Source organism: Oncorhynchus mykiss, chromosome 13, assembly GCF_013265735.2.
Source record: "Oncorhynchus mykiss isolate Arlee chromosome 13, USDA_OmykA_1.1, whole genome shotgun sequence".
Classification (NCBI taxonomy): Eukaryota; Metazoa; Chordata; class Actinopteri; order Salmoniformes; family Salmonidae; genus Oncorhynchus; species Oncorhynchus mykiss.
The window spans coordinates 46,950,437-46,976,621 of record NC_048577.1 but is presented as its reverse complement, the minus strand read 5'-3'; the positions used below and the strand labels follow the sequence as shown (position 1 = coordinate 46,976,621).

Below are 26,185 nucleotides of genomic sequence, written 5' to 3'. Positions count from 1 at the left end.
GTGTGTGACTCCGTCGTCATGGCTGACTCTTATTGGCAGCTACAGAGATACACTGTGTTCAGTGAGTAAGGAGAGACTTTGCAGGAGGTTCCACTCCCCTGCTCAGAACCCTGCCGTGTCGCTGCCTCTCATTCCCCCACGCCACTCACTTCTCCTCTCGCCATTTTATATTTCATTTCATCTGTCCACCCGCTGTGAAGAAAGCCAAGTGACGTGGCCATGGAGAGATGAGAGGCAGCCCTGCTTTCCTTCACGGCTCCCTCCCTCCCTCTCTCTCACTATCTTTCTTCCTCTCCCTTTCCCTCCCTTTCTTTTCCCCACTCTCTCTTTCTCTCTCTACCCCTCTCTCTCTCCATCTCACCCTGCCAGTGAGGAGAGAGGGATCAGATCAGTGGGCTGTAAACAGAGTGGCTGGCTAATCCCTGGGGCCGCTGGTGTAGGGGAGCACTCCCCACCGCTGTGCCCCCCACCGCCACTGCTGCTCCTCGCTGCGCTCCCCTGCTTTAATGACCCAGCCTGTTTGCTTTGGGTGCCACAGAAGGGCGCGGGTGTCTTTGATTAGGACACCCTGCAGAAACACAGATTGGGGAGCAGATCAGCACTCACTGGGCTCCCACTCCTCAGTGCTTTACTCTGGCCGTCTCGGAAAACTTATAGACTTTAAAAGAGTCATGAGGAAAAGAGAATGAAATGTTTGGATTCTGTGTGAATTCCCGGCGGAGGGTTGGCAGTGTGTGTTTAATGAGGGATTGCCTCTCCTCTCTCTCCTCATCTCTTCAGTCAGTCAGTCCTCCTCTACTCCAGGGAGGTGCTGTTGTCCAGACTCAGACCTCTGGGGCCTGCTGTGTGACTCCCATGTTCAAACGACACTCACATGAAAGCGGGTGACTTGAGGATAGAAAGAGGCAGTCAAACTTTCTCCAAATCCTCAGAGAGAGAGAGAGAATGGGACTGTAGAAATGGTCTGCCAGCAACTTCTGTTTTAAAAAAGCGGAGCTCGTTATCTAGCAAGCGCCATTCAAATAGTCCAAGGTTGGGTTTGGATTTCACGAGTTATCATTCTTTTTATTCAGATAACAAATTAAGGCAGTGTTGTTAGGACTGCACTCAATTCCAGATCTTTCAAAGTCTGTGTCAGCTGCATGAGGACTACCCAAAGTGGATTCTGGGAATTTGTGGTCTACACATATGCAGACACATACAGTTCAAGCACACTCCCTCAGACTCTTAGGGCCTGGATGATGAGTGTATATATGACCCAGTTAAAGTGGATGTCTGTGTTATCTATATTTTACCTTTATTTAACCAGGCAAGTCAGTTAAGAACAAATTATTATTTTCAATGACAGCCTAGGAACAGTGGGTTAACTGCCTGTTCAGGGGAGTTAACCCCTTGTCAGCTTGGGGATTTGAACTTTCAACCTTTCAGTTACTAGTCCAATGCTCTAACCACTAGGCTACCCTACCGCCCCTGGTCTGCTATATGAATAGCAGACCAGGGGGAGGGAGGGGCTCTACTCTACCTCTCTCTCACCCCCTGCTATTTCAGGTGACTGAAGAAGGGATTTGTTTACAGCTTCTTTAGAGAAGAGGAGACAAACAATGGAGGATTAGGTGGGGGGGATGCATTAAAGGAAGGCATTATAATTCTTGTGAGCGACGACTCGGTATCCCCCCCAACTTAATCGGATGTAATCTACCTGCTTGGCGGCGTTCCAATCAGATAGTTTCAATTATGTGCTTGTAATGCCACTGAGAGGAGGGGGAATGTGCTGAGCACAGCACTTTGAAAGTGATTTGCAAATAACGGCGAGGGAGTCTGTTAGAGGAATGAATGAACAGGAAGCAGGGTGGGTGACTCGCCGCCCGAGATGACAGCTACGCTTGGCGGGGACAGTAGCGGCAGGCGGCGGGTGACGCCTGGGGTTGCATCAGCCTCCCTCCCTCGCCATGACTGTGACAGCAGCTGCCAGGTCGGTAAAGTGCCACTGAATGGGGTCTCCTATGGCAAGATTATTCCACCAATGTTTTTATGAATATCGCTAGCAACAGCAGAATAAACAAATTTTGTATTATATGCATACTGTAGAACATATGAGAATAACATATTTCTAATGATGTCAATATTATTCTTCAACTCTGAATATTGAGCCAATTACACTCATTGGAGTATCTGACATAGGCTTTGAAACAGCACCTGTGAATAGGCTACCAGTGTGGCTGGCTGCTGGAAAGCCTTCTTGACTTGGACATTCATTTTTACCAACACATGGCCAACCTTTGTTTAACCAGATAAACAGCTGCTCTTAGTGAAAATGAGTTTGGAGTTACCTTTCTAACTGATAGACTATGTTAGAGTTATTGTTTGATTTATTAGGATCCCCATTAGCCGACGTTAACAGCGACAGCCAGTCTTACTGGGGTAACATATCAAAAAGACATTGCAAACAAAAGACTTTACAAGTTACATACATTTAAAAACATGAACATGTAGTGTGTGTGTAAAAACATGAACTTGTAGTGTGTGTGTAAAAACATGAACATGTAGTGTGTGTTTAAAAACATGAACTTGTAGTGTGTGTAAAAACATGAACATGTAGTGTGTGTTTAAAAACATGAACATGTAGTGTGTGTGTAAAAACATGAACATGTAGTGTGTGTAAAAACATGAACATGTAGTGTGTGTGTAAAAACATGAACTTGTAGTGTGTGTGTAAAAACATGAACATGTAGTGTGTGTGTAAAAACATGAACATGTAGTGTGTGTGTAAGAACATGAACTTGTAGTGTGTGTGTAAAAACATGAACATGTAGTGTGTGTTTAAAAACATGAACATGTAGTGTGTGTGTAAAAACATGAACATGTAGTGTGTGTTTAAAAACATGAACTTGTAGTGTGTGTGTAAAAACATGAACATGTAGTGTGTGTGTAAAAACATGAACTTGTAGTGTGTGTGTAAGAACATGAACTTGTAGTGTGTGTGTAAAAACATGAACATGTAGTGTGTGTGTAAAAACATGAACAGGTAGTGTGTGTAAAAACATGAACATGTAGTGTGTGTTTAAAAACATGAACATGTAGTGTGTGTGTAAAAACATGAACATGTAGTGTGTGTTTAAAAACATGAACATGTAGTGTGTGTGTAAAAACATGAACATGTAGTGTGTGTGTAAAAACATGAACATGTAGTGTGTGTGTAAAAACATGAACATGTAGTGTGTGTTTAAAAACATGAACATGTAGTGTGTGTGTAAAAACATGAACATGTAGTGTGTGTTTAAAAACATGAACTTGTAGTGTGTGTGTAAAAACATGAACATGTAGTGTGTGTTTAAAAACATGAACTTGTAGTGTGTGTGTAAAAACATGAACATGTAGTGTGTGTAAAAACATGAACATGTAGTGTGTGTGTAAAAACATGAACATGTAGTGTGTGTAAAAACATGAACATGTAGTGTGTGTGTAAAAACATGAACATGTAGTGTGTGTTTAAAAACATGAACATGTAGTGTGTGTAAAAACATGAACATGTAGTGTGTGTGTAAAAACATGAACATGTAGTGTGTGTAAAAACATGAACATGTAGTGTGTGTGTAAAAACATGAACATGTAGTGTGTGTAAAAACATGAACATGTAGTGTGTGTGTAAAAACATGAACATGTAGTGTGTGTTTAAAAACATGAACATGTAGTGTGTGTAAAAACATGAACATGTAGTGTGTGTGTAAAAACATGAACATGTAGTGTGTGTGTAAAAACATGAACATGTAGTGTGTGTTTAAAAACATGAACATGTAGTGTGTGTGTAAAAACATGAACATGTAGTGTGTGTTTAAAAACATGAACATGTAGTGTGTGTGTAAAAACATGAACATGTAGTGTGTGTGTAAAAACATGAACATGTAGTGTGTGTGTAAAAACATGAACATGTAGTGTGTGTGTAAAAACATGAACATGTAGTGTGTGTTTAAAAACATGAACAGGTAGTGTGTGTTTAAAAACATGAACATGTAGTGTGTGTTTAAAAACATGAACATGTAGTGTGTGTTTAAAAACATGAACATGTAGTGTGTGTGTAAAAACATGAACATGTAGTGTGTGTGTAAAAACATGAACATGTAGTGTGTGTTTAAAAACATGAACATGTAGTGTGTGTGTAAAAACATGAACATGTAGTGTGTGTTTAAAAACATGAACATGTAGTGTGTGTGTAAAAACATGAACATGTAGTGTGTGTTTAAAAACATGAACATGTAGTGTGTGTAAGAACATGAACATGTAGTGTGTGTTTAAAAACATGAACTTGTAGTGTGTGTAAAAACATGAACATGTAGTGTGTGTGTAAAAACATGAACATGTAGTGTGTGTAAAAACATGAACATGTAGTGTGTGTTTAAAAACATGAACTTGTAGTGTGTGTAAAAACATGAACATGTAGTGTGTGTGTAAAAACATGAACATGTAGTGTGTGTTTAAAAACATGAACATGTAGTGTGTGTGTAAAAACATGAACATTGTAGTGTGTGTTTAAAAACATGAACATGTAGTGTGTGTGTAAAAACATGAACATGTAGTGTGTGTGTAAAAACATGAACATGTAGTGTGTGTGTAAAAACATGAACATGTAGTGTGTGTGTAAAAACATGAACATGTAGTGTGTGTAAGAACATGAACTTGTAGTGTGTGTGTAAAAACATGAACATGTAGTGTGTGTTTAAAAACATGAACATGTAGTGTGTGTGTAAAAACATGAACATGTAGTGTGTGTTTAAAAACATGAACATGTAGTGTGTGTGTAAAAACATGAACATGTAGTGTGTGTGTAAAAACATGAACATGTAGTGTGTGTGTAAAAACATGAACATGTAGTGTGTGTGTAAAAACATGAACATGTAGTGTGTGTGTAAAAACATGAACATGTAGTGTGTGTAAAAACATGAACATGTAGTGTGTGTTTAAAAACATGAACATGTAGTGTGTGTGTAAAAACATGAACATGTAGTGTGTGTAAGAACATGAACTTGTAGTGTGTGTGTAAAAACATGAACATGTAGTGTGTGTTTAAAAACATGAACATGTAGTGTGTGTTTAAAAACATGAACATGTAGTGTGTGTAAAAACATGAACATGTAGTGTGTGTTTAAAAACATGAACATGTAGTGTGTGTGTAAAAACATGAACATGTAGTGTGTGTAAAAACATGAACTTGTAGTGTGTGTGTAAAAACATGAACATGTAGTGTGTGTGTAAAAACATGAACATGTAGTGTGTGTTTAAAAACATGAACATGTAGTGTGTGTGTAAAAACATGAACATGTAGTGTGTGTTTAAAAACATGAACTTGTAGTGTGTGTTTAAAAACATGAACATGTAGTGTGTGTAAAAACATGAACATGTAGTGTGTGTAAAAACATGAACATGTAGTGTGTGTGTAAAAACATGAACATGTAGTGTGTTTAAAAACATGAACAGGTAGTGTGTGTTTAAAAACATGAACATGTAGTGTGTGTGTAAAAACATGAACATGTAGTGTGTGTGTAAAAACATGAACATGTAGTGTGTGTGTAAAAACATGAACATGTAGTGTGTGTTTAAAAACATGAACATGTAGTGTGTGTGTAAAAACATGAACATGTAGTGTGTGTTTAAAAACATGAACATGTAGTGTGTGTGTAAAAACATGAACATGTAGTGTGTGTAAGAACATGAACTTGTAGTGTGTGTGTAAAAACATGAACATGTAGTGTGTGTTTAAAAACATGAACATGTAGTGTGTGTGTAAAAACATGAACATGTAGTGTGTGTGTAAAAACATGAACATGTAGTGTGTGTGTAAAAACATGAACATGTAGTGTGTGTGTAAAAACATGAACATGTAGTGTGTGTAAAAACATGAACATGTAGTGTGTGTGTAAAAACATGAACATGTAGTGTGTGTGTAAAAACATGAACATGTAGTGTGTGTAAAAACATGAACATGTAGTGTGTGTGTAAAAACATGAACATGTAGTGTGTGTGTAAAAACATGAACATGTAGTGTGTGTTTAAAAACATGAACATGTAGTGTGTGTGTAAAAACATGAACATGTAGTGTGTGTTTAAAAACATGAACATGTAGTGTGTGTGTAAAAACATGAACATGTAGTGTGTGTAAGAACATGAACTTGTAGTGTGTGTGTAAAAACATGAACATGTAGTGTGTGTTTAAAAACATGAACATGTAGTGTGTGTGTAAAAACATGAACATGTAGTGTGTGTGTAAAAACATGAACATGTAGTGTGTGTAAGAACATGAACTTGTAGTGTGTGTGTAAAAACATGAACATGTAGTGTGTGTGTAAAAACATGAACATGTAGTGTGTGTGTAAAAACATGAACATGTAGTGTGTGTGTAAAAACATGAACATGTAGTGTGTGTTTAAAAACATGAACATGTAGTGTGTGTGTAAAAACATGAACATTGTAGTGTGTGTTTAAAAACTTCTTAGGGCTGAGATCCCGTTAACGTGATCGATATGACAACAGCCAGTGAAAGTTCAGGGCGCCAAAATCAAAACAACAGAAATCTAATAATTAAAATTCCTCAAACATACAAGTATCTTATACCATTTTAAAGGTAATCTTGGTGTTAATCCCACCACAGTGTCTGATTTCAAATAGGCTTTACAGCGAAAGCACCACAAACGATTATGTTAGGTCAGAGCCATATCACAGAAAAACACAGCCATTTTTCCAGCCAAAGAGTGGAGTCACAAAAATCACTAACCTTTGATGATCTTCATCAGAGGACACTCATAGAACTTCATGTTACAAAATACATGTATGTTCTGTTCGATAAAGTTCATATTTATATATAAAAATCTCAGTATATATTGGCGCGTTATGTTCAGTAGTTTCAAAAACATCTGGTGATTTTGCAGAGAGCCACATCAATTTACAGAAATACTCATTATAAATGTTGATAAAAAAAATACAAGTGTTATACATGGAAATATAGATAAACTTCTCCTTAATGCAACTGCTGTGTCAGATTTCAAAAAAGCTTTACGGAAGAAGCAAACCATGCAATAATCTGAGTACGGCACTCAGAGAACCAACAAGCCAAAAAGATATCGCCATATTGTGCAGTCAACAGAAGTTAGAGATAACATTATAAATATTCACTTATCTTTGATGATCTTCATCAGAATGCACTCCCAGGAATCCCAGATCCACAATAAATGTTTGATTTGTTTGATAATGTCCATCATTTATGTCCAAATAGCTACTTTAGCACGTTTGGTAAACAAATCAAAACTCAAAAATTGCGTTCAGTAGTTGCAGACGAAATGTCAAAAAGTTCCTTTACAGTCCGTAGAAACATGTCAAACGATGTATAGAATCAATCTTTAGGATGTTTTTAACATAAGACTTCAATAATATTCCAACTGGAGAATTCCTTTGTCTTCAGAAAAGCAAATGGAACGGGAGCTACCTCTCATGTGAATGCGCGTAACCAGCGCGTGACTGCTGGCAGACCTCTGACTCATTCCCCTCTCATTCAGCCCCCCTTCATAGTAGAAGCCTCAAACATGTTTCTAAAGACGGTTGACATCTAGTGGAAGCCTTAGGAAGTGATGACCAATATCCCACTGTATTGTCAATAGGGGCTGAGTTGAAAATCGACCAATCTCAGATTTCCCACTTCCTAGTTGGATTTTTTTCTCAGGTTTTTGCCTGCCATATGAGTTCTGTTATACTCACAGACATCATTCAAACAGTTTTAGAAACTTCAGAGTTTTCTATCCAAATATACTAATAATATGCATATATTAGCAACTGGGACTGAGGAGCAGGCAGTTTACTCTGGGCACCTCTGGGCACCTTATTCATCGAGGCTACTCAATACTGCCACCAGCCATAAGTTAAAACATGAACATGTAGTTTGTGTAAAAACATGAACATGTAGTGTGTGTGTGTGTGTGTGTGTGTGTGTGTGTGTGTGTGTGTGTGTGTGTGTGTGCATCTATCAGTTACACATACAGTACATGTCAGTACATACACACAACACGTTTACACACAAGAGTTTACACTTCCTCTTACAATTATAATGTGAGGAGGTCAAAATATTTACCAAATGTATTCATTTTAAAATGTTGATAACTTTTCCTTTCCATTAACATTCACCGGATGATAAGACAAGATGTCTTTGCTAACGTGTGATGGGTATTGCCAGTTGCCTGGGAGGGAATCCCTGGGCAAGAAAAGGGTGAAGACCCCTGTCATATGGTAATGCACATATAATTATTTTACACTGTAACCATCTCATCTTCTCCCAACCAGCCTGGATCCAGATGATCCCTCAGGAGAAGCAATGGAGAGACAAGGGCACTAAACTCACTGACAGAAACACAGATCCACAGATGGAGTCTGGGTTAAATAGCTGTAGGTGTATGAGTGCCAGTCGTATTTACCTCTAGTCAGTATGGAAGAATTGTGTGAAGTAAAAGTGGATCTGAAGGTTTGCTAACACACAGTTAGAGGACCCCATGATAAGAAGCCAGTAGCTAAGCTGGAGGACAGGACATGGAGTCAGTCGTTGTGCAGTCTGGTAGCATACGGTAAAGGTTGATAGAGTCATGTGTGACCGATGAAACAGATTGACCCGCGGTCCCCAGTGCCTTGTCACCCTCCACAGTAGTCGGGCATCTGTCTGCCGTGTGTCACCCTGGGACCCAACATAGCTACTCAGGCTATTAACCTCTAGCACAGGAGGACATGGCACACTGCTAGCCCAGCTCACCCCTACACTACTCTACCAGTCTGATACTGGAACTAGCTAGCCCAGCTCACCCCTCCCCTACTCTACCAGTCTGATACTGGAGCTAGCTAGCCCAGCTCACCCCTCCACTACTCTACCAGTTTGATACTGGAACTAGCTAGCTCAGCTCACCCCTACACTGGCTCCTGTGCCCTTCTCCACATGATAACCTCTGAACATGACTGAACATCACTGAACACAGGGCTTTCAGACCTTCCGTCACCAATGTGCCCTACCTGGATGGCTGGAGGGGAGACTAAGTGGGACCTTGAATCAAACAACTGTCAGTGTTAACAATGTATGTCACCATCTCCGAATGGGCCATAAAGCAAATAAATGAGGGCCATTACAGTGGAGATTGTGATTATGATAATGAGAATAATAAAGGCGATCATCATTACGATCATGATGATAATGATAATACTGTGATGATGAATTATAATGAATAAATCCCTAGCCCATTTCCTAAATGGTGGGATATGTATCACCCAGGGGCCTGCAGCCACCCGACGGCCTTGGAGCAGGGAGTGGGTTGTTGGAGGGTTGAGAGAGCTGTGTGTGTGTGTGTGTGTGTGTGTGTGTGTGTGTGTGTGTGTGTGTGTGTGTGTGTGTGTGTGTGTGTGTGTGTGTGTGTGTGTGTGTGTACGTGTACGTGTGTGTGTGTGTGTGTGTGTGTACGTGTACGTGTGTGTGTGTGTGTACGTGTGCTTGTCTGTACGTGTGTTTGTCTGTATGTGCACATCTGTCAGCCTTTTTTGCTCTCGATCTAAGGTTCCTTTCTCTCTTTTCACTCTGTCGTCCTTCACTATCTTATTTCCCCTTCTCTCTCTCTCTCTCTCTCTCTCTCTCTCTCTCTCTCTCTCTCTCTCTCTCTCTCTCCGTCTGTGTGTGTGTGCGTGTGTGTGTACTTGGGGGGTGTCTGTGTATGTGACTCCAGCCTGCCCTGTGTAGTATGGAGTATTTGCTATTGCTCATGGAGCACATCCCTGGGGACCTTGGAGTTTACATATCATATTTAAACAGATTTTGTACTTCTCAATCTAACCAGGCCTCGCTCCCTATTTCACTCCTCTCTCTTTTTCTTTCCCTCCATTTTCCCTCACTTCTCATAGTTTTTTCATAACGCCAGAAGTGTCTACAAGAGGTCTGGGTTTTAATTTTAGTAAACACATTTAAATGATGCAATCTGTTGTTATGCAGACAGAGTTGGTCCCTAATGATCCTTCCATGGAGAGGGTAAATGGTTCTGATGACCAGTGAAGGTTTTTACAGAAAACAAATCTTGTGAAACCCTCTCCCTCTAAAACTGTGTTGGTTTGAGTAAACAAGCCAGCAGCCATGTTGAAATTCATCACTCTTGTCTGAGAGAGAACTAAGTGGGATTTGTCATAGACATCAGACATGTCATTTATATCACAATGTCAGCACTGCATTCGCATAATGATGGAGTCGACAACGTAGGAGCTCTGGGCCTCTGTGCAAACAACACCAATAATGTGTCTCAAGTCTAGATGTGTCAAAAGCGCTAGGATCAATATCCATGCCTTTCTGTCAAACCCCTCAATCTTTCTTTCTTGTGGCTCCAGAAGCTAAGTGCAAGAGATTAATAAGCGGATTTGTAATGCATGACCTCGGGTTTTAAACCATAATTCATCAGCTGTTTAGCGTTGTCTGCTTCTCGGCAGATTGAAAAATAGCAGACGCTAAGTAAGTTAGTTAGCCGGTCCCCCTCTGTCTCTCTTCCCCCTCACCATGTCACCCGAAGGTACAGTAGTAGGATCTAATGAGCTGCTTGTGTCTTTCTGCTGTTGTTTCCCTCTGGCAGACAGATGACGTGACGCAATCAGAGGTCTCCCTGCAGCTCCAGCTGCAGCTCTCGGACTCCTCGGAGAAGCAGCAGCCCAAGAGGTTACATGTCTCCAACATCCCCTTCCGCTTCCGCGACCCCGACCTGCGGCAAATGTTTGGGGTGAGCTCCCTTCCCTCTCCCTGAACTCACTGGGGGAAACCATTCTTTACCCACCCACACATATCATGGTACCTGCCTGGAGTGTGTATTGTCGCGCTCTCTATCTCTCTAGAAAGTCCAGACACACATTTATCCTGATCCCAGAACAGGTGTACTCTCTTTTCCCTGAAAGTGTAACCTCTCTGTCTCGCATTTCACACCAGTCCTTAAAATTAACACAACAAAAAAAGTATATAATTATAATGGATCCGAATCGGGAGCATTGCCAAAAATCTAATTTGAATGTTGCACGCTAATTTAGGTCATTATAAGCTACAGGCGTTCATTTTCATCGTTATGGAGACGACGTCAAACTGATGATATTAATTACAGGAGAGCCCTGGCTACGGCGTAATAAATTACTGGACAACACGGCTGCTGTCTCCCTCTCTCTCTCTCTCTCTCTCTCTCTCTCTCTCTCTCTCTCTCTCTCTCCCCCCCCCCCCCTCTCTCTCTCTCTCTCTCTCTCTTTCTCTCTCTCTCTCTCTCTCTCTCTCTCTCTCTCTCTCTCTCTCTCTCTCTCTCTCTCTCTCCTTCCTGTGCTGTCTGATTGTTGGGTTTATTGTTTCCAGCTCTGGAGCAGGTCCTGTAGAATCCAAATTGCCTCAGTAATTAGCTCGGAGGCTTTGTGTGCCCGGCCGACGTGTGTGTGCAGCTTATGGATATGTGATGCAAATTTAACAGTGGCCCTCCCAGCAGCCCTCCCCTCCCTAACTTTCCGGGCAGTCGGTGGCTGGGTCCTGGGATTGATGTTTGTGGGCAGAGCTGGTTGCTGGTTGGGAGAGGAGATATCCTGTCTGTGCTGCATTAACGTGCCGGCTCAGCTCAGGCTCCACCCCTGGATATGGCCTGCACAATGACCCTGTGTCTGTGTGTATGTGATCAGTGGTGTGCAGCCCCATCCCTCTGGCTCTAATGGCTGCCCTGCCGCCAGGGGCTCAATACACCATTACCGTTACACACGAGCAGAGCCCGCAGACATACAGACAGGCAGAGGAGAGCGAAAGGAAAGGCAGCGGTGAGATGGTGCATGTGTCAATGGTGGAGCAGTGGAACCCAGCGCTGCTGCCAAGCCCCCAGGACCTCCATCTGCTCCCACAAGTTGTGAAGAGCCCCTCTCTCCAGTTCTCCAGTGACGTGCACACTTAGCAGGGACCCTCCATCAGCCACCAGCAGAGAGCTAAAACAGAGACTAGCTAGCACCTGCTAACAGAGACTCTAGCTAGCCCCTAAACAAGGAGGGAGGGTTTGAGAGTTACCCTATCCCTCCGTAGGGTTTAAGGGTGCGGAGGATGACCCTCTGAGTCACTAACGAGGCGCAGAATAAAAGACTCATTAAGGCGACTGCTGCAGACCTTAATCAGTGATTAGAAAAGTGTGATATTTGAGAGAGCGGGCGATTAGAGGAGTGAAAGGAAAACACTCTAAGCTAGCGCTAGCTCGGGTAGCACGGCGCACCATGCTGTGCTGCTTGAGGGCGTCCTCCTCATTCTGCTCCTGGGTTCTTCAACAGTACTCCTCCTCGGCTGCTTGACGAGGGCTCTGTGAACAAACATCTCTGGGCAATCAGACCTCTGGCCCCCACGCTTTCACACTGATCCCCAGTCTATCTCACCAGCCACTACTCTGCTACTCTCAGACAGTAGCAGCACTCTACACTACTACACCATGCTGTATTATGCTATTGATAGCTAGCCTCCTCACAGCATTCAGGTGTTTTAGCGTAGCAGAAGCAGGGATACATACAGTGCCCTATCCGTGGTTGGTAGCTCTGCATTCCAGTTGATCACAGTGTAGAAATGCATTTGCATCTCAGATAGGAAGTGGAGCGAATGTGCGAGGCCTCATAAAAAAGTGTTCTCGAGGTAGGAATATTAAATAGCGTCTATGATTTTTCCCCAACGGATGCTTTTTCTCATTTCCTTATTGATATGTTGATTGTTTACTATGGCTGATCTGGGGGTGAGGAAGGAAGGAGGTGTCGTCAGTCCCCCAGCTCTGTCTCTGTCTCCTGAGACCCCTCCAATTGATGCCATTGTTTATTGGCTTTGGTGCTGATGCAGCTGTTTGCGCTGGGCTGGGGCTGAGCTGGGGCGGAGAGGGCTGTAGGGAGGGAGGAGAGTGTGAGAGCGGCTGAGATCCCCAGTGCCATGTGGGAATCCACTAAGATGACTTCCCCAGAAACTAATTAATCGACACCACAAGCCCATTACTCTTGGTTAAAACAATTAGCATCTGCACATTGCATGGGGAAGCATTGTCATCTCATGCGAAGAGGGGCATCACACTGGGATGTAAAATGCCCCTGTGTGTGATGGAGCCGGGTACGGTGAAGCGCTACAATTGGAATCAATAGAGCTGAGCACCATACGAGGTAGATGTGGAGAGGGGAACTATGTAGAATTGAAATCCCAGATGAACAAGATGTACTTGAGTTTGTGGCCTGGGCTGGGCCGCCCCTGGCGTTGCCTGTTGGGAAGGTCATAAATAACTCCAACTTTTTTTCTCAGGCATTGTGGGGGTCAGCACTTGACCCTGGGGGATGAAGGATGTCATATGTGTTTTACCAGCCCATAAACCCAGCTCCTCCACCAGACCCACTCCCCTCATCACGCTCATCACTCTCCTATGGCCGGAGCAGGCAGATAATAGCCGGTTCTTCCTAACCCCTATTAGTGGCTCAGTCAAACGATCCATCCATTCCCATTGAGCGCCAACCACATGGAAGGCCTATTTCTTCCCTGTTGTGCCCAAATGAAGGCGATGCGGACCGCTTGACAGGGTAATTACTTTTAATGAAATAATACGGCCATTGTAGACAGCAATTAAAAGTGGCTCTCACTCCACTCATTAGGGGGAACTTACGATTGGCTTTCATTCCTCTGTTTTCTAATGATCCGAAGTCGAGCCTGTTAAAAGGCTTGAGCACGTTAACCCCTTGGGACCATCCCTCGAGTCCTGTTCACTGGGAAAACAACACACACTCACATCAACAAAGAGCAAGAAAAAGAGAGGAGGAGAAAGAGAGAGAAAATGGCAGGTACCTGTGTAGATAGAGACAGCTCAGCCACCTGTTTGTTGGGCAGGCAGAAGCCTGATGGTCTGTCTCTCTTTATGTCAAAGCCTAGTTAACTCTCTCTCTCTCTCTCTCTCTCTCTCTCTCTCTCTCTCTCAATCAGTTATCTCTCTCTCTCTATCGGTTATATCTCTGTCTCTATCAGTTCTCTCTCTATCGGTTCATGGATTTGAGGAAAGGAGTTTTCCTCAGGATCTGCTTCACATCACAACACAACCTTACAAACAACCACCTTGCTATATGTTGATGTAGCTTTTCTCTGTGTGAAACATCTTCTGTTACTCTAACTCTACTGTGTTTACAATGTTTGTTTAAACAGTTTTTTACATCATTGATTTCATGACATAGAAATAACACAGATAAAACAGTATTTTGCATTAAAGAAAGATAATTTGATAGGATCACAATACATATTTGATATCATTGCAAAACAATTGTAATATTTTGGCATGACAACAATAACCGTTTTCTTACTCTTTTCATAACTTAATCTCTCTTCTCTTGTCTCCTTTCTCGCCACAGCAATTTGGAAAGATTCTAGATGTGGAGATTATCTTTAATGAGCGAGGATCCAAGGTAAGTGAACTAGAACCCCAGCTGCTTCATTACCATGTACTTCTTCTGTTTAGTAATGATGGCATTAGTGCTGTGTGTACATTGGCTCAGACTACTGCTCTCTAAGCCTGGTCCTGGAGAGCTGGAGAACTGCGTTCAGACATTAACTCCTCTCTCTGCTGCCTCTTTGGTTGTTGTTCTAGCTTTGTGCTCCAGTTGGGGAATCATTACCCCTGTCAATCAATCAATCAATCAAAATGCACTTCCAGTGCTGTAGCTCTCTGGACCAGGAATACAGACCTCTAGTTTAGAGACTAATAGTAAACCCAGATCAAATATCAAGTGCTCTAGCAAATATAGAACCATCACCGCCAAAACTGACTCAGTGTCTATACATGTAAAGTAGCTCTATACCATGTCCTATATAACATCCTCTGGTGTAAACAGCACAGTGCTGGTCATCCACTGTTTATGTAATCGTCTGTGCCAAGCTCCAGAGCATTCCATTCATAAATTAGACAGCCTCCTCTAGCTGGGTGTTCAACCATGAATGGGATCGATTCCCACTCTTACCTGGTAGTTTGGGGTCTGTATAAGGTATGCAGCCAGCCTCCATCTAGGAACCTATACTCTGCTCCAACTCAGCCCCCACAGCCAGTCAAGATTGAGCACCGGATAAAGCTGCCTCCTCTGCTGTAACAAGCATTTATTGTTTGTGCCCTACAAAGCCATTACCCATGATGCCTCTCTCCTGCACCCTGCGCGCTATATAATGAACCTAGCAGGCCATTAATAAACAATCTATTTTCTATGAAGCTTTGGCAATTTGCATTCAATATGTTTGTCTCCTTTGAAAAATGGTGGCTCCACTCTCCCTCCGTGTAAGCTAATTATTTGTGCATGATAAAAAAAGATAGAGGGGCCAACCATAGTCGGGCAAAATGTCCAAAGGATTAATTTTGCCCTCAATTCCTTTTGAATTTATATCTTTATCTCCCTCTCCCCAAGGACAGCTACCGTGTTATTTATGCCAGGAATAGGAGCTCGGAGATCCTGTGTATGCATACAAGATCACAATGCTCTCCATCTCTCACATGTATTATATATCTTCAAGCAATTATCAGCCTGGCCGTGGATCCCTCTCCCTCCCATCCCTCTATATGTATATATAGAAACCAAAGGACTGGGACTTGTTGGGCCAGCATATCTGAAGGCTGGTGATGGATCTCAGGCCCAGTCTCCCAGTCCCCATAACTCAAGCTGGTGACAAAGCCCTCAGGGGAGGGGGCACGTGGGGGTGGAAGATGGGGGATGGGGAGGAGGGTATTTTGGTGTGAGTTTAAAGGCGACATCCCCATTGTAAAGCCAGGTTTTTTTTTCCTCCACCTCCTTAGAGGTAGCATGTGATTTATTAATGTACATATGTTGTTGGTGATATTATTATTATTATCAACCAATACCTTGATAGTATGGGAAATGCCCCATCACATTTTAGACACAGCTAATACAATGATGAATACTAATGTAATGATCTGTCTAAGAAAAAGAGACAACATATGGCTTAATTTAATTGCTACAGTGCATACTTTGGCTATTGTAATGGATTAGAAATGGTTGATGATGGAATTAAACTAAATTGCTTGAAGAATTTATGGATATTCCTTCCGTGCTCAACTTCATCTCATTCCAATGGGGGTTGGGGGTTGTTTTTCATAAGGCTACTGTTGAAGTCTTCACAATAATGATTAGACTATAATGTTGCGTAACAGAGTGTAATGCCTGCGATGCTCAGACACATTCTCCAGAGGTGGTTTGTGGTGTTTAATTGGGTAAAACAGGCAGGTTTGTTAGTGTTTGTGAGGCTGTCATCCTTATCTCTCCTTGGATCTCTCTTTGCTGTTCCTGACGTCTCACTAACAACCACACAATTAATTACACCGCTTATATACATCTCTACTTCCTGCTGCTCACCTAGTCCTCTCCTTCTTCTCTCCCTCTCCTTCCCTCTCCTTCCCTCCTTCCTCCTCTCTAATCCCCCTCCTACCCTATCTTTTACCTACCCTGTCTACCTTCCTGTCCCTGTCTGTCTTACTGGCCTGGTGACACACGTGGCTCTCTCTTAGGGCTTTGGGTTTGTAACTTTTGAAACGAGCACAGATGCCGACCGTGCGCGGGAGAAACTAAACGGTACAATCGTAGAGGGACGCAAAATAGAGGTGCTTTTCCTTATTTCCTGTTTCTTCTTCTTCTTCTTCCTCCTGCCTGCTGACCTCTCCCATGCCCCTGCTTTCACCTTTGTCCCACAAGAGACCTGCACATAAGCATGTGCCCGCTGTGTGTGTGTGTGCGTGCATGCATAATGCATAATGGTATGTGTCGGAAGCACTCAGTGGAACTAGGAATCCATACATGTCAAGATGGACGTGCAAGTTGTTCATCATTATGACTGGAGAGGGAATGCATGCTCTCATCATCCCATAAGGACCTCACTGTCACGTCTGAATAAAGAAGACCTGTCTACTACCTACCAACACACCCTGTTGACATAATTTGATCTTGACCATTTTGTGTGTGTTTTTTTCTTCATTTGGTCTTGTTTACTGAAAATGAAGGCCCCTATTCTGTCATTCCCATCAGGTCAATATGGAGGAAATCTAAGGGGTCTGTCTTTTTGTTTTTCTTTTGAATCCATTTGTTTATCCAACCAATTACCTGTGTTGCTTTTGGCTTTTTCTCTTTCATATCCGTAGGTAATTGGTGCATGCTTTCCCACTTGCTACAGTAATTGAATCATCTCAAAAGAAAATGTAAATGAGGAATAAATTCATGTAAAGGTGATTCAAGGCCATTGTCTCCTCTGGCTATTTTAACCTCTCCAGTCTTGTGAACCTCTATGGTAATTTTGCATAATTCTGACACATTTTACTGAATTTGTGTGGTATTTCTCTGCCAGTCATTTGGTCTGCCTTTTGGAAGGGTATGTTATAACTGTGGCACCATTTTGTTTTTTTGGGGGGTAACAGGTGAATAATGCAACAGCAAGAGTGATGACAAACAAAAAAGTTGCCAATCCGTACACAAATGGTAAGATCTGCCTCTTGTCTAATCTACAACTTTGTTCAGATACTGTACATGAATGACAATATTTACTAGTTTGGGCTTCTCTCTCTCCCTCTCTCTCTCTCTCTCTCTCTCCCTCCATAGGCTGGAAGCTGAACCCTGTGGTGGGAGCTGTCTATGGTCCTGAACTGTATGCTGGTAGGAGATCCTTCTCTACTACACTCCTCTAGTCTAGCACCACTCTAACTCTACTACACTCCTCTAGTCTAGTACCACTCTAACTATACTACACTCCTCTAGTCTAGCACCAATCTAACTCTACAACACTCCTCTAGTCTAGCACCAATCTAACTCTACTACACTCCTCTATTCTAGCACCACTCTAACTCTACTACACTCCTCTAGTCTAGCACCACTCTAACTCTACTACACTCCTCTAGTCTAGCACCAATCTAACTCTACAACACTTCTCTAGTCTAGCACCAATCTAACTCTACTACACTCCTCTAGTCTAGCACCAATCTAACTCTACAACACTCCTCTAGTCTAGCACCAATCTAACTCTACTACACTCCTCTATTCTAGCACCACTCTAACTCTACTACACTCCTCTAGTCTAGCACCAATCTAACTCTACAACACTCCTCAAGTCTAGCACCAATCTAACTCTACTACACTCCTCTAGTCTAGCTCCAATCTAACTCTACTACACTCCTCTAGTCTAGCACCACTCTAACTCTACTACACTCCTCTAGTCTAGCACCAATCTAACTCTACTACACTCTAGCAGTATTTCTATCACACAGACCCAATTGACATCTACCCACTGGTTTTATTAGAATCTGGCTCAGTCTCAACCTGCTTCTAACACACAATTCTCTGTAGATCAAAGTGGATCTGGAATAGAATTGTGGGCCAGATAAGAAGTGGATGATCCAAGCCTCACAGAGAGAGTGGAGGCAGCCTGAGCAATTGTTTGTGGGGTGTGCACTGTAAAGCCGGAAAAAATATTTTAAGACCAAGCCGCCCCAGCAACTGTTATCAGATTGGGGAGGCTGCTGCCGTGGATGGATTTGCCAAGTGCGCCAGATTGACTTTTACAGAGCTAACCGAATAAGGGAGATTGAGTGAGCGATATTGTTGGCACCTTCCCTGTGGAAGGCTGGTATTCCTCATGGTCAGGGTAATGGAGGGATGAGACAAGCTCAGTGGGGTTTTCCCTATCTCTCTCCCTCTACATGCCACATTTATTGCTGTATGTTATATGAACCCTTTGCATTTTAATGAGGGGGAAATGGTACTATTTCATTTGGAAGAAGTGCTGAGCACATCGCGCCACTTTAACGGCTTTCCTTTCTGCTCATTAGACTAAAATCTGTTCATTCCCCGGACAGCTTTACGGCGAACCTCTAAATAACTGTCCATGACAGAAAGCAGTCATCTATCATTTTTATTTCATCTCCAGACCCCCTCACCCTCCTCCTCAACCCCCTCACCCTCCTCCCACCGCTCCCCCGGGTTTCAACGCCGTCTTCCCTTGACAATCACCCCCCCCCCCCCCCCCCCACATACACACACACAAACACACTCCTCATGAAATCCTCAGATGCATTCAAAATCATGCAGATCACATACAAATTAATACAAGATATGTTTAAATATATTCACAACACATTTTTTCATAGATTCTCACATTCCTATACAGACATATTCTGACCTATGCAGCACATACACACACACGGATACACACACACACAAAACACACACACACAAACACTCACACACACGGATACACACACATGCAAATACACTAGGCCAAATCATGTAATAAATCAGAGGGAATGTGGACCACCATTCCAGGCAGGGGGAAGCGGGGGGCGATGGTGATTTATTGGCTGCTAATTTTTAAGACGTCTTGACATAGCACTGAAGTTTGCCAAGCCTAAACGACAACATATGCTTGCCAGCTGGGGAGATGGGAAACATAAATAAGAGATACATTTCTGTAACAAAAAACCTAACTAGGAGCCAACAGGTCAGCCTTTAAAAAACAGCTGACCATGTTTTGGAACATTTTGTTATGACCCCAAATGAAGAAACACATTTTAGTGGTTCCATCCATGGAGTTATTCTTGAATAATAATGACTATCTTTAATATACTTTGGGTGGGAGTGAAATGGGATGTAATAGTGATTAATCACTGTTTATCAGTCCTCATTTCTGTGCGGGAGATCAGTGAAATTGGGAGCCATAAATCGTGGCGTGGTGACAGCGCACTCCGTCTCCATTCGTCCTGGCGCTACAGGTTTATTGTCCTCAAAACCCATTCAGGAGAATGAGGGATGAGAGCTTCACGCAGTCTCCCCACTCTTAACCTCATGCAGGGTACACTGGCTCCTCCTACTGATGGGAGGCTGCATGGCGGTGACTGGGGTAGTGGCGGCGCCAGCCCTGTGGTGTGTACCCCCGGGCCCGTGTCCTCGGCTGCCTCCTGCCTCCTCTCCCCTGCAACCCAAACCTTCCCTGGAGCCCTCAGTAAGGGGGCTGTGGAGAGGTCCTGTGAACAGCAGGCGCATTAGGTTCCCACTCAAATGGACTGGGGGTGGGGGGATGTTAGGGCAGAGACAGATAGCATTGTCTAGTATGGGGGATATTTTCGTAGAGAGACATTTTCAGGGAGAAATGTATATTACTATGAAAATATGAATATTATCTAATACCTCAACCCATGAATGATGGTAGGATGTATTTCAATGGTTTATTTCCTAGTCTTTTCTATAGCATGGTGTGTCAATTTCAGGACCATGGACAGCTACCAAGCAGCTCTGCCAGCCTACACGAATCAGGGAATCCATTTCAAACAAGCACTGTACGAGTCAGAGAGACCCTTCTTCTCTCTCTGCTACTAATTCCTAAGGGGATAGAAGGAGATGAGTAGAGCTCTTGATGTTTTCACTTCCAAAGGTGAAGTTTGGTGTGGACTGTCTGAAAGCCACCAGCTGAGTAAATGACAGAATAGAAAGGCTAATTGTCATCTTAATATATCTGGACAGAGCCTCTCATTGTTGAGGGGATAATTAAGCTCCTGTGGCTTGATTAGATTAAGCTATTTTGGGTCCCCAGTGCTTAGATTAAGTGCTCATTCCACAGATTTATTTGAGCAGGACGCATTAAAGAGATCAACATTGTGAAAATTGTTGGTGTTTTTTTTTACAAGGCTGGTTTTGACCCCATCATTTGCACAGAGCAGGATTAGGAGAGGTTAGGTCCGACTGGCTGGCTTGCTGTGTAAAGGTATTGAGCTCCCCTCAACTTGACACATTTGACATATGAGGTGCGGTGTGACCCTGTCGCCCTCCAGCACATTACTCCGGTTTTCCCCCAGCCATCCATCCTCTCTCTCAGAAAGGTGTTTGACTTTGGTGGCTAGACCAGGTTTGTGCTCCCATACGCCGCTGTAGCTGTTGTTGCTTTTCATGGGTTTACCAAAGTGTGACAACAGCTTTTGATTTATGGGTTATTATTGAAGCAGTGTAGCCTATCGCCAACTCATTATGAGTTTACATTCACATATATCATAGCACGCAGATTGAATACAACCCCACCCCCCCCACCCCCCCCCCCCCCCCCCCACCCCTCCACACACACCTAAAAGAAGGAAATACAAAATTTGGAGCCCAAAAATGCTAGCGATTTGTACAAGGGAGAAAAAAAACACCCCTGAAAATATGAAAGAGGATTGTTTTTGCCCTTTAGCAGCTGAGCCTATATGTCAGACTCCCAAAAAAGAGACTCATTTAAATGTCAAGGTCAGCATTATAAATCACCAAAGCAAAAGGGCCACCTTGTGATTCTTACCAGTCTATTGCTGCTGCGTCGGCAGCAAACAAAGTGCCCCGGCTGCTCGGGAGGAAACAGGGGCGTTTCCCGCCCAAATGAGATGCAGGCGTTGAATATGTGTGGAGCCCCTAATGGAGGGAGATGTTAGTGGCGTCAGACATTAGACCTGGCTGTTCGTGTTTTTAAAAGCACCACTAATCTGTCTCCCTGTCAGCAGGGTTGCTGGTGTGTACCGTTCATTAGGAAGCTTCCCAATCCCATCCACCTGCAGAGTTAACACTACATTACACTACATACAGCCAGCCGTAATGGTCATTCTCCTCCAGGCCAAATCCTACACCGGCGCATAGGAGTGCTTCTATACGAGGTATCATATAACTCCATTGCAGACTTACTGTAAAATCACTAGGTGGGATTCCACTGTGTCTAGTTTTGCTCCTGTGAGTCCATTGGAAGATCATTTGATAGTGTTATGAATGTGTTGTATGTCTGATCTCCTGCTCCTCCCTATATACCCCTCCTCATTTTCCTACACATTTACACCCCAGCCTCACTGCAGACTGGAGGCCTGTGATGAATTCACCCAAAACATGTCACGGTAATGAATGAATCAGTCCAGGGGAGATGAGGAGGATGAAGAATAATAGACGTGATGGGGAAGCAGTGTTGTGAGGAGGAGGAGAGGAGAGGGGGAGACTAGGGTGAGAGCAGGAGGAGCCTTTAACGCAGGACCAGATTGAGCGAGAGAGAGAGAGAGAGAGAGAGAGAGAGAGAGAGAGAGAGAGAGAGAGAGAGAGAGAGAGAGAGAGAGAGAGAGAGAGAGAGAGAGAGAGAGAGAGAGAGAGAGATGTGTTTGTATGCAGGGCTGCAGTTCGTAATCAGACAGTGACTGGACTGATTGAGGCTTGTCCTCTAATCTGTAACCATGGAACTTATAATGCTGACCCTGGCACTTCCCCCCCAACACCCCCCACCCATCACCATTGGCTGTTAAGCGCTGATGGAGGACAAGCGTGGGGCTGTGATAGGCTGGGAGGAGTCACAGATGGGGTGTGGGATGGGGTCAGCCGGATGTTTGGGACTCAGTGGTCCCGCCATCCAGCCCATCTGCTCCGTGCTCCCCCAGGACCTGCACATCCAGCATGGCTACACAGCAACCTCCAACTCCCGCCTGTCTCTGTCTGGACTACAGCACCACACAACACTGCCCCTTACCTACCTACAACAACCTTCCCCCTCAGCTAGCATACTGTTGCCTCAACCAGGTGGAAGCCACAGTGTGGAACTGGTGGGATTGCATCCATTACCAGGCTGTGTTTCAAGGCTAGCCCTGGGTGGCGAGGGAGGCGGTGGCAGGCGGCGTCAGGAAGGATGCGTACAGCAAATGTGGATCCTTGCTGAGTACGGCACAAAGCAGTGGGTTGGGGAAGGGGAGAGTGCTCGATGAGGCACACCCAGAAAAGATTACATCTAATGTTTCCTTGTCTTTCCCTAATGTATTCTGTCATAGGAGAAATCACTGCCACATGTTTTTATATAATGTGTTCGTTCTGTCAGTAAGGTAAGCAATGCCAACATTCTATCTCTCTAAAGTCCTCCTTCCTATGTGTTTCTCCACAGTAACAGGTTTCCCTTACCCGGCCACAGGGGCTACGGTGGCCTATAGGGGTGCCCACTTGCGAGGCCGGGGGCGGGCTGTGTACAACACCTTCCGCACAGCACCTCCACCACCACCTATTCCAGCCTATGGAGCGTGAGTATCTGTGGACCTGTAGTACACTATACTGACAACATCAACAATCAACCATTAGAACAGTTTTACTCTCAAATGTGTGGGTGCTGCATTTGCAAACAATTGTGTTATTTCATTTGTGTGCAATTGTGCTTGAGTGCAGCATGTGTATGTCTGTCTATCTGTGTGTGTGTGTGTGTGTGTGTGTGTGTGTGTGTGTGTGTGTGTGTGTGTGTGTGTGTGTGTGTGTGTGTGTGTGTGTGTGTGTGTGTGTGTGTGTGTGTGTGTGTGTGTGTGTGTGCGTGCATGCGTGTACATGAATATGTGTGTTCCAAAGGATGAATATCAAAGCCATAGGGAGCTATAGAAAGCAGAGATAGCATGTTACTGGGCAGGTCTCACTGGACCGTGATGATCTCCTGGTTGATGTGAAGCATTCAGGCTCACACTCCTCTCTTATATTTGCACACTGCCTGCCTGCCTGGCTGGCTGCCTGCCTGGGTGTCTAGGTGTCTGGGTGGCAATGGGAGTGTAGGGGAGAGGAGAGGTCTAGCTAACCGTAGGCCTAGCCTGGCTGCCTGGCTATCTGTGATTAGATCCGGGCCTGTCTGTGGCGATGAGTGGAGAGTAGAGGGGAGGAGAGGGGAGGGGAGGGGAGGGGAGGGCTCCAGTGATGAAGACAGGTCCTAGGACTCTGGTTCCCATACACCTCCCACCCACTCTGGGGCTCTACGTTCCCCTCCCCTCCTCTCCACTCCTCTCCCCAACTCCTTGCTTCTCCTTTCTTCTCCCCACCTCCCCACCTCCTCTCCTCTCCCCACCTCCTCTCCACTCCCCACCTTCTCTCCTCTCCCCACCTCCTCTCCTCACCTCCTCTCCTCTCCCCACCTCCTCTCCTCACCTCCCCTCCTCTCCCCACCTCCTCTCCTCTCCCCACCTCCTCTCCTCTCCCCAACTCCTTGCTTCTCCTTTCTTCTCCCCACCTCCTCTCCCCACCTCCTCTCCTAACCTCCTCTCCTCTCCCCACCTCCTCTCCCCACCTCCTCTCCTCACCTCCTCTCCTCTCCCCACCTCCTCTCCTCACCTCCTTTCCTCTCCCCACCTCCTCTCCTCTCCCCAACTCCTTGCTTCTCCTTTCTTCTCCCCACCTCCTCTCCTCTCCCCACCTCCTTTCCTCTCCCCACCTCCTCTCCTCTCCCCACCTCCTCTCCTCTCCTCACCTCCTCTCCTCTCCCCACCTCCTCTCCTCACCTCCTCTCCTCTCCCCACCTCCTCTCCTCACTTCCTCTCCTTTCCCCACCTCCTCTCCTCATCTCCTCTCCTCTCCCCACCTCCTCTCCTCACCTCCTCTCCTCTCCCCACCTCCTCTCCTGACTTCCCAGTGATTTATATGTTAGCATCATGTGACCGTGCTCCTTCCCTGCTGAGCTCCCTCTTTTCATCCCTCCTTCCCTTTCTCTTCCTCCTTTACCTCCCTCCCTCCACCGTAGCCTCCTGACAACACTGCAGTGACTGGAAATACAATTTATTTGTTTTTTCCAGAGCAGAACATTTCATGGGAGTTGTGAAATGGCTGCATTTCCCCCCTTAATATGTCATTCATTATTTGTGGTGCGCAGCAGCCGGTAAGAGCTGACCCTGTGGATGTGCAGAGCCACTTCCACCACTCTTGTTTTCCGCCATGCAGATGTCTGCTTGACTTGCTCTCATTGGAAATAGGCTAGGTTCTAAACATCAGTGTGCTGATCCAATCTGTCTGCATATAAAACCACACAGAACCCAGATGAACTAAGGCCTTTCCACCATTGCTCTCTCATTTCACAGAGTGGTGTACCAGGATGGCTTCTACGGAGCAGAAATCTATGTAAGTACCGTTGTCTCTTTCTCTCTCTGTGTGCTCAGATGAAACAGAAGTAAAGCAGACAAAAGCAGCCAGCCCTGGAGACTAAAACACCATCTCTGCAGCCCCCAGCGTTCCCCCTGCCTCTCTGCCAAGCCCGCGTAGATTAGGCATCTCTCTGCCGTGCCAAGAAACCCGACAACAAAATGTAAAACCCCCTCAGCTCCTCCCTCCTCTCCCTCTCTCTCTTATGATGTCAGACTTTGGCAAACAGACAGATCCGAACTCAGTGTCCCGTGTCAAGTCGGTCGTCTCTCCCTTTTAAATGGCTTTTGGAGGTGGCTTGTTTCCGCCCTTTATCTGTACCTGTACCTGTCTCTGTCTGTGTGTGTGTGTGTGTGTGTGTGTGTGTGTGTGTGAGTGTGTGTGTGTGTGTGTGTCTTGTCTGGGTGGGGACAAACCTCTCTCTCTGTCTGGCCCAGGGGGCCTGCGTGGAGCCTTAGTGGGACAGCATGGGGCGTTAGTGGGCCTGTGTTGTGTGGGGCCTTAGTGGGCCTGTGTGCCTCCAAGCCATCACGATGTGAGAGATAAGAGGAGCGGAGGAAGATAAAGGGATTAAGCTTCCCTCTGGGGCTGTTCATGCAGGCAGGGGCCACAGCACACACAGCGTCAGGCCGGCCCCAGTGCACGCTGCCCTTCACAGAGAAAAGCGGGATGCTGTGGAGATAATGCTGAAATTACCAGGCTGCCCCAGTTTGACAGCAGTCCAAGCGTTTGGGGGGGGGGGGATTTGTCGTTTGAATCTGTAGTTTTTTTTGTTCCTCTCTGTCCTCTGCAATAGGGAAATGACAGCAGGCGCAGACAACAGTGCTACTGATTGCCTCTTACTTTAACCCTGTCTGCATACAAGCAAAGGGCCGGTGTCTGGGAACAAAGGTGCTGGACTCCACAATGATATATGGCTCAAACAAAGCCCCATGTCGTAGCACTGTTTGTGAGGGGCTGTTAGCGACACCAGCGGAGGGAACAGTGTAGAGGAAAAGTGGCTTAATGTGGTCCTGTCGGCCCTGGGCGTTTGGCCTCCCTCCCTCCTCTCCTCACCTCCAGCTAAGCCCTGGGTCTCAGTGCCCTCTGACCAGTCCTGGGGTATCTCGCCCCATCGCTCAAGCCGTCAGCCTTTCCCCCTGTGCTTTACTGCCATTAGTTTTGGCAGTGGCCACTGCATGGACACTGAACGGCTTCAGACTGCCAGAGTGCGCCCAGAGGTCTCCTG

General features: G+C 44.8%; 1 protein-coding gene across 8 annotated transcripts in view; it reads left to right on the top strand.

Annotated features, from left to right (window-relative positions):
- LOC110485195 (RNA binding protein fox-1 homolog 3-like) overlaps positions 1 to 26,185 on the top strand; it is a 416,432-nt gene that overhangs the window by 369,313 nt on the left and 20,934 nt on the right. For 7 of the 8 annotated variants that reach the window (XM_036941309.1, XM_036941306.1, XM_036941305.1 and 4 more), the window contains 7 exons: positions 10,626 to 10,769; positions 14,407 to 14,460; positions 16,563 to 16,655; positions 17,463 to 17,523; positions 17,644 to 17,697; positions 22,961 to 23,093; positions 24,897 to 24,936. In XM_036941309.1, coding sequence (XP_036797204.1) covers positions 10,626 to 10,769; positions 14,407 to 14,460; positions 16,563 to 16,655; positions 17,463 to 17,523; positions 17,644 to 17,697; positions 22,961 to 23,093; positions 24,897 to 24,936 — 579 coding nt within the window. The remainder of the gene's footprint in view (positions 1 to 10,625; positions 10,770 to 14,406; positions 14,461 to 16,562; positions 16,656 to 17,462; positions 17,524 to 17,643; positions 17,698 to 22,960; positions 23,094 to 24,896; positions 24,937 to 26,185) is intronic. The other variant, XM_036941310.1, reaches the window with a different exon arrangement.